Below are 13,257 nucleotides of genomic sequence, written 5' to 3'. Positions count from 1 at the left end.
TTGGCCAGGAAAAGAGATCATCTAACCACTTTTTCTGTGGCTTTTGATGCTGAGCTGCCCACTGTGAACACAGAAGACACAATGCTGGAGACAGTTGCCTCAAGCAGCGGTCCAAGGACCTCTTATACAACGGGATTGACTCTTGAGATGAGAGGCAAAAGGTGGATTCAGGTCTTGTGGATCCAGGACTTCTTCAAGGATCCAATCCCGAGCTGTCATGGCTTCGTGTCAGGCACAGCTGTAAAGCGCTTCCCTGTCTCCATCAGCTCTACCTTCCAAAGTGGACCTGGGAAGATGTGAAGATGCTCTGGGTGTAGCAGGGCCCAGGAATCCGGCCCTCTCTACTTCCCCGTCTCAAGGTCAAGCCTGGGGCCTTCGGCTGGAGACATTCTGCTGCTCCCCTCTCAGCCTGTCCCTTGTCTACAAAATGGTGTGAGGACTGGGGCGGGGGGGGGGGGTCCCACTTCCACGGCTTCAACACTGGCCATGTGGGATTTGCCCTCAGAAAGAGGACTTGAACAAATATCCTCGTCCTTGGTCCCTGCTGTGTTTTTTTCCCCCTCTGGATCTTGCTAGCGTTCCATTTTTTCTCAATGCTCTATCTGACAGAAGTCAGAACTCAGGGTTGGGTGTGCAGCTTTGGGAGATGAATGGGCGAATGTCTGGATGTCTTGCAGGTTACAGGCCTGGGAAGCTGAAAACCAAGACTCTCTAAGTTCTGTTTTCATCACCCCAGTAGGAAAGCTTTGAGTGGGGATGTCTGATCTGAAGTTCTCCGTAGAAGGTTACAGACTTCCAGGGTTATTTCAGTCCAGGAAGGGTTCTTCTGGTCTTCAGGATGCTCCTGAACTTAACATCAAGTCTCTCTAAATTGTCCTGGCAGCCACAAACTCTCAGCATTTGGGTGACCGGGCCGAAATATTTCCAGAAACCGCTGTTTCCCGGCCATGGATGCTCGTTTTTGTGAGTTTACGTCAGACACACCTTTCTTCTTTAGTTAAATCTACAAGAAGAAGGCAGGATCCCTGAATCAGTTCCCAGAATAATGGGTGAGAACAATTCCAGTGGGAAAGATGGCCAGTTTAGAACTGATTCTCTTGTGTTTCTTTTTAATTTTCTTGACCTCACCTGTCGGGACTCAGGGATGGCGCCACGATTTCAAAGCAACAGAGATACTTCCAGGACGTCTTCATCTCTGTTGGCTGTTGTTCTCCTCTTCCTCGAAAGAGCAAATTTTGGGGCTTACAACCTGGCAGGGCCTTTCTCAGCCCATCCCTTAGCAGCTAAGTTGCGCTTTCTCCTAGCAGCTGAGGAACCTCCGTAGCTTTCCAGAACTTCAGTACCTTGAGGAAGCATCAAGGGAATTCATTCAGTTAGAGCAGTGTTCTTCACACCTGGCAGCTTGAAGATGTGTGGACTTCAACTCCCAGAATTCTGGGTGTTGAAGTCCACACATCTTCAAGCTGCCAAGGTTGAAGAACACTGAGAATGTTCTCCATTTCTAAAATCCAGACATTTCCACTCTGTGAGCCTTCCCCCGCCAGCTTCCTTGTGCCTCAATCTCTGGCCAAATGGGTCTCCTTCTACTGATCCATGCCTGTAAATAGCTTGGATGCCATGGGTGCCCCCTGGCAAAATCAGCAGAAAGTGGTGACCTGGGATGTTGGCTGTTCCTTCCTGTGGTGAGACAAAGCAATAGAATTTAGATCAACACTTGAAGACCTTCCCATCTTTTGCTCCATCCAAGCCCTCTCTGGGGTGCAGAAGCTGCTCTCTTGATGTCAGAAGATGGGCTGCTTGCCACCAAGTGGCCATCTCAAGATGTCTACCCAACCTTCTTTACTGAATCCTCATCCCAATGCCCCCATCGCAATGCCCACATTTGGGTGTGGATGGAGCAGATGTTTTGCTACTGCATGGTGGCTGATGTGAGTGACCTCCCCACTCCTGCCTTGCCATTTTTAAATATAATGACAAAAGTTGGTCCAACTTGTTTCTTCCCCTCCCCAGTTGCCTTCTTGGACCCCCTTGCCCACAAATTACCGGTTTGCCCACTCTCTTACAGCCATCAGGACATTCCCTCCCAAATGCTGCACTTTTGGTCTGCAATTTATGCTTCTGCAGCACGATGCTTAGGAATCCATGTTTGCCTGTAAACCCTTTCAAAAAAGTGGGTGGAGAATTGCAGGGCAGGGCCCCGCTTTCCCACCCCACATCTGGGTGAAGTTACCAGCAAATCTGACTTCCTCAAACCTTGCCCTTCCACTTCTGGATGGATTACGGGGCTGGAGCTGTGCAGTTGCGGATGACAAAAATCTAGATTTAAAATCATGAACTGGAATGTTTGTGGGCATTCTGTGGCATCAGGATCTAACCACAAGCTCTAATAGCTCCTGGCAAGGGAATCAGGTGTGCGTTTTTTTAACTAGGAATCTCCGATTTTCAGTCTGTCATTAGTCCTTGCTGCCGATATACGGACGAACAGTTTCGCATTTGGGCTTGCAGAAATGTTACGGGTGCCAGGGACATATTTTCTGCTCTGAACCTCCCCATTATGCCTCTTCCAAGTCCTGCACCCTTGACTCAGTATTGTCTGCCCGATAGACAACCCCCTAGCGCCTAAACAGATGCTTCCTTAACAGCGTCACTCTTGGATTTAATTTGGTTTCTTTTGCACTTGTTTTTCCTCTTCCGGTTGTGGTTTAAGCACAATGTTGCCCCTTGTGGCCAAACGCACAATTTGTCGGGAGGCAAATGCCGCCCTCTTGGAGCTCTTCTGTGCCAAGTCCTATACGGACCGATAGAAGTAGGTAGATATTAAAATAATATATACAGATATGGAACAAAAGAACAATTGGGTTTGTGTCCTTATCTGTGTGTGTGTGTGTGTGTTTGTGAGAGACAGAGATGGGAACAGTGCTGTTTTACTGATGACTTAAACACACTAGCACACTGTATGTCAGCCTTCCCAGGTGGACCAGACAAGAAACACAGCCAGATAAGCTAATTCTGCTTAATTGTAAGGCTACATTAACAGAATCTTGCAGGTCTGAAAGTCCAATTCTCCCGCCGCTCCTTTACAGCCCGAGAAGCCAGGGAGGGCCCCTTCTGAGCCTCTTTCTCCACCCGTTATGCAGCTGCGGGCTCAGCTCCCTCTTATCCGACCGTTCCCTAGGCAGTGTCTCTTTGCCCAGTCTCCCAAGGTCTTCCCCACGTATCATTACACTATGTGACACTTCGTGTTTCCTTATTGGGACACATGACACATTTGCAATTTTGAGACCATGTTGTGGGCGCTCTCATAAAATGGCCGCCTTGGGGGATTTGCTCATTCACAAAACAGCCACCGCGATTGTTCCCTACCACCCCAACTGACCTTTCACTTTTTCTGGGCAGTAGACCAGCATGCCTCACATTCCTGGAAGATCCCAGGAAATCAGCATCTGTCCTTCTTCCTCCCTTGGAGAAGCAACCTCAGAAGAGTTCCCCATTGGATCATCATGGAGGAAGGAAAGTTGGCCTCCAGCCCTTGGACTCCCTTGGTGGTGCTTTGGAGGACCTGGTTCTTTCTGTCCTTGGCAGGGCAAAAGAATCACTTGCTGCCCCTTATGTGGTTTGTAAGCGTGAGGAGCAGCTGTTCCAGGTGTACATGGTCAACCAGGAGATGTGTCCTCTCCTGCCCCCAGGGAGGAAGCAGATGCCCATGGATGAGAATTTGCACTTCTTTGCAAGTTCCAAAGGCGTAGACCACATCAGTGTTTTTCAAGTTGGCCACTTGAAAATGGGTGGACTTCAACTCCCAGAATTCCCTAGCCAGCATTGCCGGCTGGGGAATTCTGGGAGTTGAAGTCCACACATCTTCAATCACGCTGGCTAGGGAATTCTGGAAGTTGAAGTCCGTGCATCTTCAAGCACGCTGGCTGGGGAATTCTGGGAGTTGAAGTCCACACGTCTTAAAGTTGCCAGTGTGTTCGGAAACACTGGACTAGATAGGTCAAAGATGTGGAGAAAGAATTCTTAACATGGTCTTGGGCACTCATTTTTCCACACACTGTGGCCCGAGATTCTCACCCTTGTCCTCAAATCAAGTTCAGAAAGATGAATCGAGAGACTTACTAGATCTTTCCAGCTAGTTTTCTTCTTGGATGAGATACCTCCCTGGTTCTGGATTTGTTTTGTATTTCAGAAGCCCAAAAGGGTTTCCCTGGGCATCAGTTGGAGATTCCAGCTGCCTCTTAGGAAGACGGTGCAAAATAAAGATTGGAGATTTCCAAACAGCTCTCCTGAAAGGAATGGATGCTGGGAGGTAGAAATAATGCCAGAGCCTAAGCTGGTCAGTCACCGGTGCCCTGGAAGGATGACAGCAGGGTTTGGGACCACTTGAGAAAACAAGAAGTAAATGCATGACCAGTGTCTGTTGCTGAATATCATTTGAGATGATATTATTTCACAGTGATAATAGTGTGAAAGACATCATTATGCTTACTGAACAATATGCGTATGTCTCAGCACAAACACCCCAAGTTCCCATAAATGCAAAAACTTATGGGAACTTGGGGTGTTCCTGCTGAGACATATGCATATTGTTCAGTAAGCATAATAACTCCTTTCACACTTATTAGTGCTTAATAATAATAATAATTAGTGCATCATATTATTTCACACATTATTAGTGCAGTTCATGAACACGGTAGGTAGATCTGTACGTCACCCTAAATGAAAACAAACCGTCTTTTGCCTTACGCTCATACATTATGACAAGCCATTATTTCTTTTAACCACGGTTGTTTTATTATGGCCCAATGGCTGGTTTCACAGGAGATGTGAACCATGATTACAACGCAGCGGCTGGCTTCGCATTAAGCTGTGTGAGGTGGCCAAGAGGTGCTGTGCCCGGCCCAGCAGCGATGCCATTTGAAAGGAGGGCCTGGCATCTCTATGATGGCAGCTTCCCATGGCACTCATTCACCCAAGGTGCTGTGCCAGAAGAAAGCAATCAGACAGCTTTGCAGGATGGCTGGTGCGTGCAACACACAAAGGCCTCTGGTTCCCACAAAATGCCAAACTGCCAAGTAGATGTTAGCCCTGCAAGGTAGTCCAGACAAGAAGAAGTAGCTCTATCTTTATTGTAAGGTTAATAAATACAATTTTGCAAGGCTGAAAGTATTTCTCCCCTCCTCTCCTTTTACTCTCCAGAAAACGAGGGAGGGTCTCTTCTGAGACGCTTCCCACACCCCCTTCTGAGGGCTCAGCTGCCTCTTATCTGACCGTTGTCCAGTCTGCGGCCCTTCCTCTGTCTCCGGAGGTCATTCCCACGTATCCGCTGACCTCATTTCAGCCCATGTTGAGCCAATGAGATGTGTAACAAAAGGATGTCCCTGGGGCTAATAGCTCTGCTTGAACCCTGAGAGAGCCGCTGTGACCCCACGGCTTTGTGGGGATATGCAGAGGCTCTCTCTGACGGGAAACGGCTTTCCTGCAAGAAGTGTCAGTGTAAGCACAAAAGGTCTCTGAGGATGCCCAGAGTGCTGCTGTTTCCTGTGATGGATGGTCTTCTTTCTCAAAACATCCAACATAGGAAACAAAACCCAAATGCTGGCTGGGGAATTCTGGGAGTTGAAGTCCACACATCTTAAAAGTTGCCAAGGTTGAAGAACACTGGTGCAGCTTGTTGAAAGGCCCTTAATGCTCCAGTCAGGCTCGCCCTGCAGAGTCTGAGCCTCGTGCTTTGCTTCCCTGCTGCTTCTCCAGCCAGGAACCACTGAAAATAGTTGAAAATCAGTGACTTCCAAGTTCTGAACCTTTCTTTCTTCTTCCGCTGAGCTAGCAGATGGTTGTGGGGAGGTACTTTGCCAAGGCTTTCCGTCCTATCCAGAAGACCATCTGGCACCCAACAAAACAGATCGTTACGGGCTGGGGAGAAAAGGTCCCCGTGGCTTCCGAGCCATCTGTGCTTTTGGGAGAGCAGGGGACAAAATGAAAAGGAAGAGGCACCTTTAAACAGAAGTATTGAAAGGAGGCAGAAAGAGGAAGAAGAGGAGGAGGACAGTGAAGAAATGCGCATAGCGTCTGCAGTGACCTTCCCGAGCACAAGACCGGGAAAGCCGAAAAGCGGGTGCCGTGATTGCTGGCGGCCACGGAAACACAGGCAGGCGCCTGCCTCTCCCCCATGTCTTGTGGCTGCTGAGCAGCAATAGGACTGCAGAACCAGCCAAGTGGAGATGGTAAGTGGGGGGAAGGTCCCCTTTGGACATCCGGCCAATGTTTGGGGGGTGGGGGGCAGGATACGCAAGAGGAGGACGACGCTGAGACAGGCCAGGACGGCGAAATGGTCCTGCGCTTTGCCAGAAGGGTGAAGAAGTTCTGCGCTCTCTTTCCCCACCCAGTTGCTGGGCCCCCTGCCCTTTCTTTATTCTTCAAATTAGCATCTACGTCTGAACTGCGTTGGCCAGTCAGGGGCACGGACCCCACGGGGCTTTGGGGCCAAAATACAAAGGGCTGGCTGACAACATTTTGAAAAATCAGAAAGACACAGAAGCCTCAGGGCCCAAAGAGCAGGTGGAATGAGGACTTCAGGTTTTCTGGAATAGGCTCAGGTGTGCTTGCTGTGTTTTACTCATGTGAGCTCAGAATTATTCCCTTTTTGCTGTATTATGAAAGGCCAACGTTTCCAAAGCAGGGTGTCGAAAATCAAGGCTGCTTTCTTGGATGAAGTCTTGAGCCCTCTGATGGTGGTTGCTTGGCAACAGATCATTTGCCGTTCCCCTTTTCCAGGATTTTTTTTTTAAATTTCCCAGTCCAGCCTAGAACCCTGGGATTTCCTGATGGTCTCCCATCCAAGGATTAACTCCGTCTGCCTCCGATTAGCTTCCTGCAAAGCCAGCTGGCTGCTGTCCCCTTCTACAGGGATCCGATTAATCACTATCCCTCATTCCAAGATCAGACAGTCCGGGATGGGTCGAAAGCGTGACCCTAAATGCACAGAAACTGATACAAAATGTTTTTGGGAAAGCTCCATCTGATTCGCAACTAGGAAAATCGATGCAAAATGAAGGAAAGACCTGACAGGAGCATGTACTACGTTCAGCTCTTTCCTTCTAAGAAGAAGAGCGGTATATAAATAAAATAAATAAAAGATTTATTTATTAATTTCTAGCATTTATATGCCGCTTGAAAAAGCTCTGAGCAGCTTGCAATAATACAAAAATATTCACCCCAAATTCCCAAATCCAATGACAGTCAATTTCCTAGCTACTGATGTACCAGTTAAAAAGGTACCAACAACTGCTTCCTGCCCTGGATTAAACCCAGCAGGGCAAAAACTAGATTATAGCCAAGCTAAAAATCACAGGTAGGGACAGGGGTGCTTCCCACAGAGGCCAGCCAGATGCATTTGGAAATCTACAAGTTAGGGTGTCTATGAAACAACTCTCCCCCTGTAATCAATTCCTCAGTAACTCACCCATAGCCTGGGAAGGATAGACTGCCCCTGTACACGGAAGTTCTACAGAGCTGCAACGGAATGGCAGATGGTTGCTTTAGTAAAATATTAAACTTGAAACTAAGCAAAGAAAGAAGAAAAAAGATAAGAAAACCTCAAAGAGAGGGGTGAACAGAGAGATGCATTTAGCATTTGGAAAGAATAAAAGAGGGAAAGAAAGGGGAAAAGGTGGTAGCTCTCGTGACGAGACAATAATTCTACTGGCTTGGCTATATAAATTTGACGAATCAAATAAATAAACTAATTCTGTCAGTGAGCAATGAGTTTGTTAACGAACCTCAGATCAGGAACTTCTGTTTTGTACTAATTATCCATAGTGTTGTAATGTTACTATTAAATAAAAATTTTATTGCTTATGATCAACAGATCCTCTGAATATATGAGAGCTAGAATGTAGCCCCTGCCCCTCTCAACAAATACTCTGTCATCCAGCAGTAAGAAGGGGACCCCTTCCCCCTATAAAAACCTTCAGTTTATACTGTTAGCAAGATTTTAAATTGCATTTATTCACCCAATGTATATATTTATTCCACTGCCCAGAGATGCTGGGAATCAGGCTGCATATACATTATTATTATTCCCAGAATAATGTCACTTCTATCTAATAGGACTAGTTTTGCTCAACAGCCTTCACTATGAAAACTGCAGACTCTGGAGATGAACTGTGTGTCACAGACGCTCATCATTCCACTCCTCTGGGTAACGATGGCCACAACCGAAGGATGCGCAGCCCGACGACAGTTACACAGAACGCAAGCCCCAGATTTTCATTTCAGCACTTCTGGATATGGGGTGGGCAGGGCGGCAGAGTAAAGTGAAAGAGAGCCAGCGTCTGTCCCCTTGCAGGTAGCCAGGTTGCATCAGGACCCCTGGACCTTGCAAGAGGCTGGACGTGACCGCCACAGAGAGGAGGCCAAATCGTGGTGCGCAAACCACCGTCTTCTCACTCCCTGCCACAGACGTCGACTAAGACGCAGCCTTTTGCCACGCGGACCCTGCACTCCCAAATAAAGCATGACGTCTTACAAGCGGGAAGTCTTTCCAGCGCGGTCCCAGGATCCCAAAGTCAGTTTGCTTCCCAGCTTCAAGGAGGACAAATGTCAGCTGACGCTGCATCAACAACAGCTGTGTCTGAGTAGGAAACCATGCCCTGCCGTCGCCGGTTCTACCAAGCTCTTGGAACACCAGGACTTCCTGGAGAAGCGGAGGGGGCCCGTCTTGTGTGGGAGCCCCAGGTCCAGCTGATGGACCCGTCTGGCGAAGGATGCTCTTCAGAAGGCTTGACCTGGTAGAGCCAATGAACACCACCCTCTGGGGCTGTGGGAGGTCCAACGACACGGGAGAGCTGTTCCAACTGCCCACGTTCTCCACGGCGGCCAAAATCCGAGTGGCCATCACAGTGGCCCTCTTCTTCTGCTCAACCGGCACCAATGTCGCCATGCTCTGGAGCGTCACCCAGAAGTTCCAGCGCAAGCCGCACCTCCGCATCCTCCTTGTGAACCTTGCTGCTGCTGACCTGCTGGTCACCTTCGTGGTGATGCCGCTGGACGCCGTGTGGAACATCACCGTCCAGTGGTATGCCGGGGACCTGGCGTGCCGGCTCCTCATGTTCCTCAAGCTGGTGGCCATGTATGCCTGCTCCTTTGTGACTGTGGTGATCAGCCTGGACCGCCGGGCTGCCGTCCTGCACCCCCTGAGGGTCAGCAGAGCCAAGAGGAGGAACAAGGCGATGCTGTGCGTGGCCTGGGCCCTGAGCCTTCTCCTAGCAGTCCCTCAGGTAGGCAGAACCCTTCTCCAGTTGGAAAAAACAGAAAACCACCATTCTGCCTGCCTGTGATATTGTTCTTCTAGGTCAGTGTTTCTCAACCGTGGCAGCTTGAAGATGCGTGGACGTCAACTCCCAGAATTCCCCAGGCAGCATGCTTTAAGACAGCCTTTCTCAACCTTTTGAGCCTCGAGGAACCCTTGGAATATTTTCCAGGCCGTGGGGAACCGCTGCCCATTCAGGCTCAAATGCAGGCCAGAAGTTAGCAAATTATTCTATTTGTTTCATGGGTGGGCTGTAGACATGCATGAACAGTGTTCCTAAACTAAAAATAGAGTGAAACTTTCCTCTTTCATGTGAAGTTGCCCAAATTTGAAATATTTTTAAAATGAATTGTGATCTCCCAGGGAACCCCTAGTGACCTCTCGCGGAACCCAAGGGTGCCACGGAGCCCTGGTTGAGAAACTCTGCTGTAAGATGTGTGGACTTCAATTCCCAGAATTCCCCAGCCAGCATGGCTGGCTGGGGAATTCTGGGAGTTGAAGTCCACAGGTCTTAAAGTTGCCAAGGTCGAGAAACATTGCTGAAACCTAGACTTTAATCTCTCTCTGCTGTGTGTGGGTCTGTGCGTGTGTGGGAAACGGCATTTCTTTTTCCAGGTGTTTGTCTTCCACACTGTCAGCCGGTCCCAGCCCATCCATTTCGTCCAATGTGCCACTGTGGGGAGTTTTGAGGCGCACTGGCAGGAGACCCTCTATAACCTGTTCACTTTTTCTTGGCTCTTCCTGCTGCCACTGCTGGTCATGGTGCTCTGTTATTCCCGCATCTTCATCGAGATGTCAAGAAAGATGACACAAGCAAGTGGTGGGTCTGGTGGGGCTTCCCTGGAGGGGAGGTGCATGGGGGGCATTGGGAGAACACAAAATGCCACGGGCAGCTTTTAGATGTCCTTTCTGCAGGCAGCTGAGTGGCCTGCCGCAAAGCACCATACAGGTAGTCCTCGCTTAACGACCATTTGTTTAGTGACTTTTCAGACATAAGACGGCATCAAAATACCCGACTTATGACCAGTCCTCACACGACTGTCTCAGCATCCCCATGGTCACATGATCACGATTTGGGCGCTTGGCAACCAGTTCAAATTTACAACCACCGCAGCGTCCTGCAGTCACACGATCACCATTTTCAACCTTCCCAGCTGGCTTCCGGCAAGCAAAATGAATGGGGAACCGCATGATTCGCTTGATGACTACGTGGTTTGCTTAACAACCACATGATTCGCTTAAAAACTGCCACTAAAATGCTTGTGAAATTGGGTCGGACTCGCTTAAGGACCACATTGCTTAGTGACCAAAATTCCAGTCCGAATTGTGTCGTTAAGCGAGGACTACTTATATGGATAAAGGCATGAACCCCCCACAAACAGGCTCAGTCTTTGGGGCGAACCCCCTGAATCGCGCACGGCATTTCATGTCGTCTATGTCTGATTTCCCTAATGAAATCGAGGCCAGCCGAGAAAGAGGGAAGCTGAGAACAAGAAAGGACAAGCCGTGTGGGTGACCCATCTGAGTCACGTGCCCCGTGACACGACGACCCACGTCCTGCCCCTGAAGGGCGCCGTGCCCTGACGCAGCCGGCTTCTTTGGGGCTTGGGAACCTTGAGGGGAGCCAGTCCGAGTTTGCTCAAGAGCCACAACTGGGCCCGAGAGAGCACGGCACGGACGAGTGAGCCACTGTTCTCCCCCCGCTCTTCTCTTGCAGCGTCGCCCAGGTCCAGCGGGGTCTGCCTGCGCTGCTCCCGCAACAACATCCCCCAGATCCGGGTCCGTGCCCTGAAGATGTCAGCCATCGCCATCCTGACCTTTGTGGTCTGCTGGACGCCCTACTACCTGCTGGGCCTGTGGTACTGGTTCTCCCCCGAGATGCTGGCCCGGGAGCAGGTGCCCCCCTCGCTCAGCCACACCTTCTTCCTCTTCGGCCTCTTCAGCACATGCCTCGATCCGCTGGTGTACTGCTTCTGCTCCGCGCGCCTCCGGACCAGCCGCAGGCAGCCTGAGCAGCGGGCCCAGGCGCCCCCTTTCCGCATGGCCTCCTTCCGGGCCTCTGCAGCCAGCACCCGCCCCGTGGCAGAGCCGGAGGGCAACTGAGCGTGCAACCGGGACGCGCCCGCAGCCCAGGGCTGAAAGGTGCGCCGTCGGGCAGCCTGCCCACTTTTCCGTTCTGGCAAAGTCCCGCTCAGGACCATTTCTGCGAAGGAGAAAAAAATCCAGACGAAATCATGGATTCTGTTCCTGAATCGGGAGCAACTCAGAAAACCGATCCAGTTCAAGGTTCAATTTAAATGACCAGATGAGATCAATTTGATTCAGGCTTTTGAACCAATCTGGGGAAAAAAAAAACCCTGTCTCTGGCCATGTTTCAATGCATCCAGAGCACCACAATCGATTCAGGGGCCTCTAATCTGACGTCAGGTTTAATTTCCCGATACTCTGGAAGAATTCGGCTCTCAGATACTCAAGTGTCTTCTAGGTCTCAGTCTAGAGGTGTCTTAATGTAACATGTCTTCAGAGATACAGGTAGTCCCTCCTTAACAACCACAATTGGGACCAGAATTTCGGTTGCTAAGCGAAGCAGTCATTGAGCAAATCTGACCCAATTTTATGACCTTTTGTGTCCATCGTTAAGTGAATCACTGTGGGCATTAAGTGAATCACATGGTCATTAAGCAAATCACACAGTTCCCCATTGATTTTGCTTGCCAGGAACCAGGCAGGAAGGTCGAAAATGGCGATCACGTGACCACGGGGCACTGCAACGGTCATAAACGCTCACGGGTTGCCAAGCGCCCAAATTGTGATCACGTAACCACGGGGACGCTGCAACGGTCATAAGTGTGAGAACTGATTGCAAGTTGGTTTTTTCAGCATCGCCGTAAGTCCAAACCATCATTAAACAAATGGTTGCTAAGTGAGGACTACCTGTAGTCATTTATTAGCTGCTGACTTTAGCACATAAAACAATACAGCTGGCAATACAACAACACATTAATATTGGAGAGCTCAAGTACAATTTTCAGAGGAACTCCAATCTGTAGGTAACACCGGCTTGCTACATCTCAGAAATCTACTTTATAAAATACTGTGGCAAATTCTTCACTAATTATCTACCGTGCTCCTTGTTCACTGCAATAGGTTTTAGTTGCTTGGATATGCCGCCATAGCTAATGGCCACTATTCTGCTTTTTCCAATGAATTTCACGAGCATTTGACTGAATGGCCTTCAGATTGTATTTCCAGACGCAGTATCTGCTCAGCCACAATTTTGGTGGCACAAGGCCGGAATATTTTCATCCCACAGCCGTGGAAAGAGGCTTTCTTTCCAAACGTAACACGTGGGCTCGAGTGTCCGAACAAAGCCACAGGTCCTAAGCCAAAGCACCTAAATGGGCATACGAAGCCCCGATGCCCATCTCAGGCAATGCGTTGGGATCCACGTGCGGGGGATGCCAATGTAGTCCAAGTGGTCACAGTGAGAACACGTCAAGAGCATCGGTAACATGTCCCAAATTTACACACGCGTTATTGCCCTTGAAAAGGCCACTTTGAAATAATGTTGTTTCCTAACGATGCACCTTGGAAATAAATTGATTTCCCAGAGATGTTATTCTGGCTGGCTGGCGGATTAACAACGAAATAACATGTTTAAGGACCCCCAGATGTTAGTCCTTCCTTTTCATATTTATGACACTCCAGCCCTAAAAGTCTGGGCCTTTAAAGAGGTGGGTTGAAATGGATTTCCATATCCATGGACTTTCTTCTGGGTCAAAATCTTACAGCTGACTGTAGAACAGTATTTCTCAGCCTGGGCCCCTTGAAGATGGGTGGACTTCAACTCCCAGAATTCCACCCATCTTCAAGGGGCCCAGGTTGACAAACCCCTGGGCCATTATAGCTGGTGTCTTCTCTGCTTTTTAACCATTTTCCTTCCATCT

At 49.3% G+C, this 13,257-nt stretch overlaps 1 protein-coding gene across 1 annotated transcript; it reads left to right on the top strand.

Annotated features, from left to right (window-relative positions):
- The first annotated feature begins 8,765 nt into the window (after window positions 1-8,765).
- GNRHR (gonadotropin releasing hormone receptor) lies at window positions 8,766-11,413 on the top strand. Its single transcript, XM_063316711.1, has 3 exons — window positions 8,766-9,278; window positions 9,926-10,130; window positions 11,028-11,413. Exons 1-3 carry the CDS (start codon window positions 8,766-8,768, stop codon window positions 11,411-11,413), a joined length of 1,104 nt encoding a protein of 367 aa, XP_063172781.1.
- Window positions 11,414-13,257: the final 1,844 nt, after the last annotated feature.

This window comes from Candoia aspera, chromosome 17 (assembly GCF_035149785.1).
Source record: "Candoia aspera isolate rCanAsp1 chromosome 17, rCanAsp1.hap2, whole genome shotgun sequence".
Taxonomy (NCBI): domain Eukaryota; kingdom Metazoa; phylum Chordata; class Lepidosauria; order Squamata; family Boidae; genus Candoia; species Candoia aspera.
The sequence above is the reverse complement of the archived record's forward strand: the minus strand, read 5'-3'. Positions and strand labels throughout refer to the sequence as shown.

Coding starts and splice junctions, on each gene's coding strand:
- GNRHR (XM_063316711.1), top strand. CDS start 8,766: ATGCTCTTCAGAAGGCTTGACCTGGTAGAGCCAATGAACACCACCCTC. Junction 9,279..9,925: donor TTCTCCTAGCAGTCCCTCAG/GTAGGCAGAACC, acceptor TTCTTTTTCCAG/GTGTTTGTCTTCCACACTGT. Junction 10,131..11,027: donor AAAGATGACACAAGCAAGTG/GTGGGTCTGGTG, acceptor CTTCTCTTGCAG/CGTCGCCCAGGTCCAGCGGG.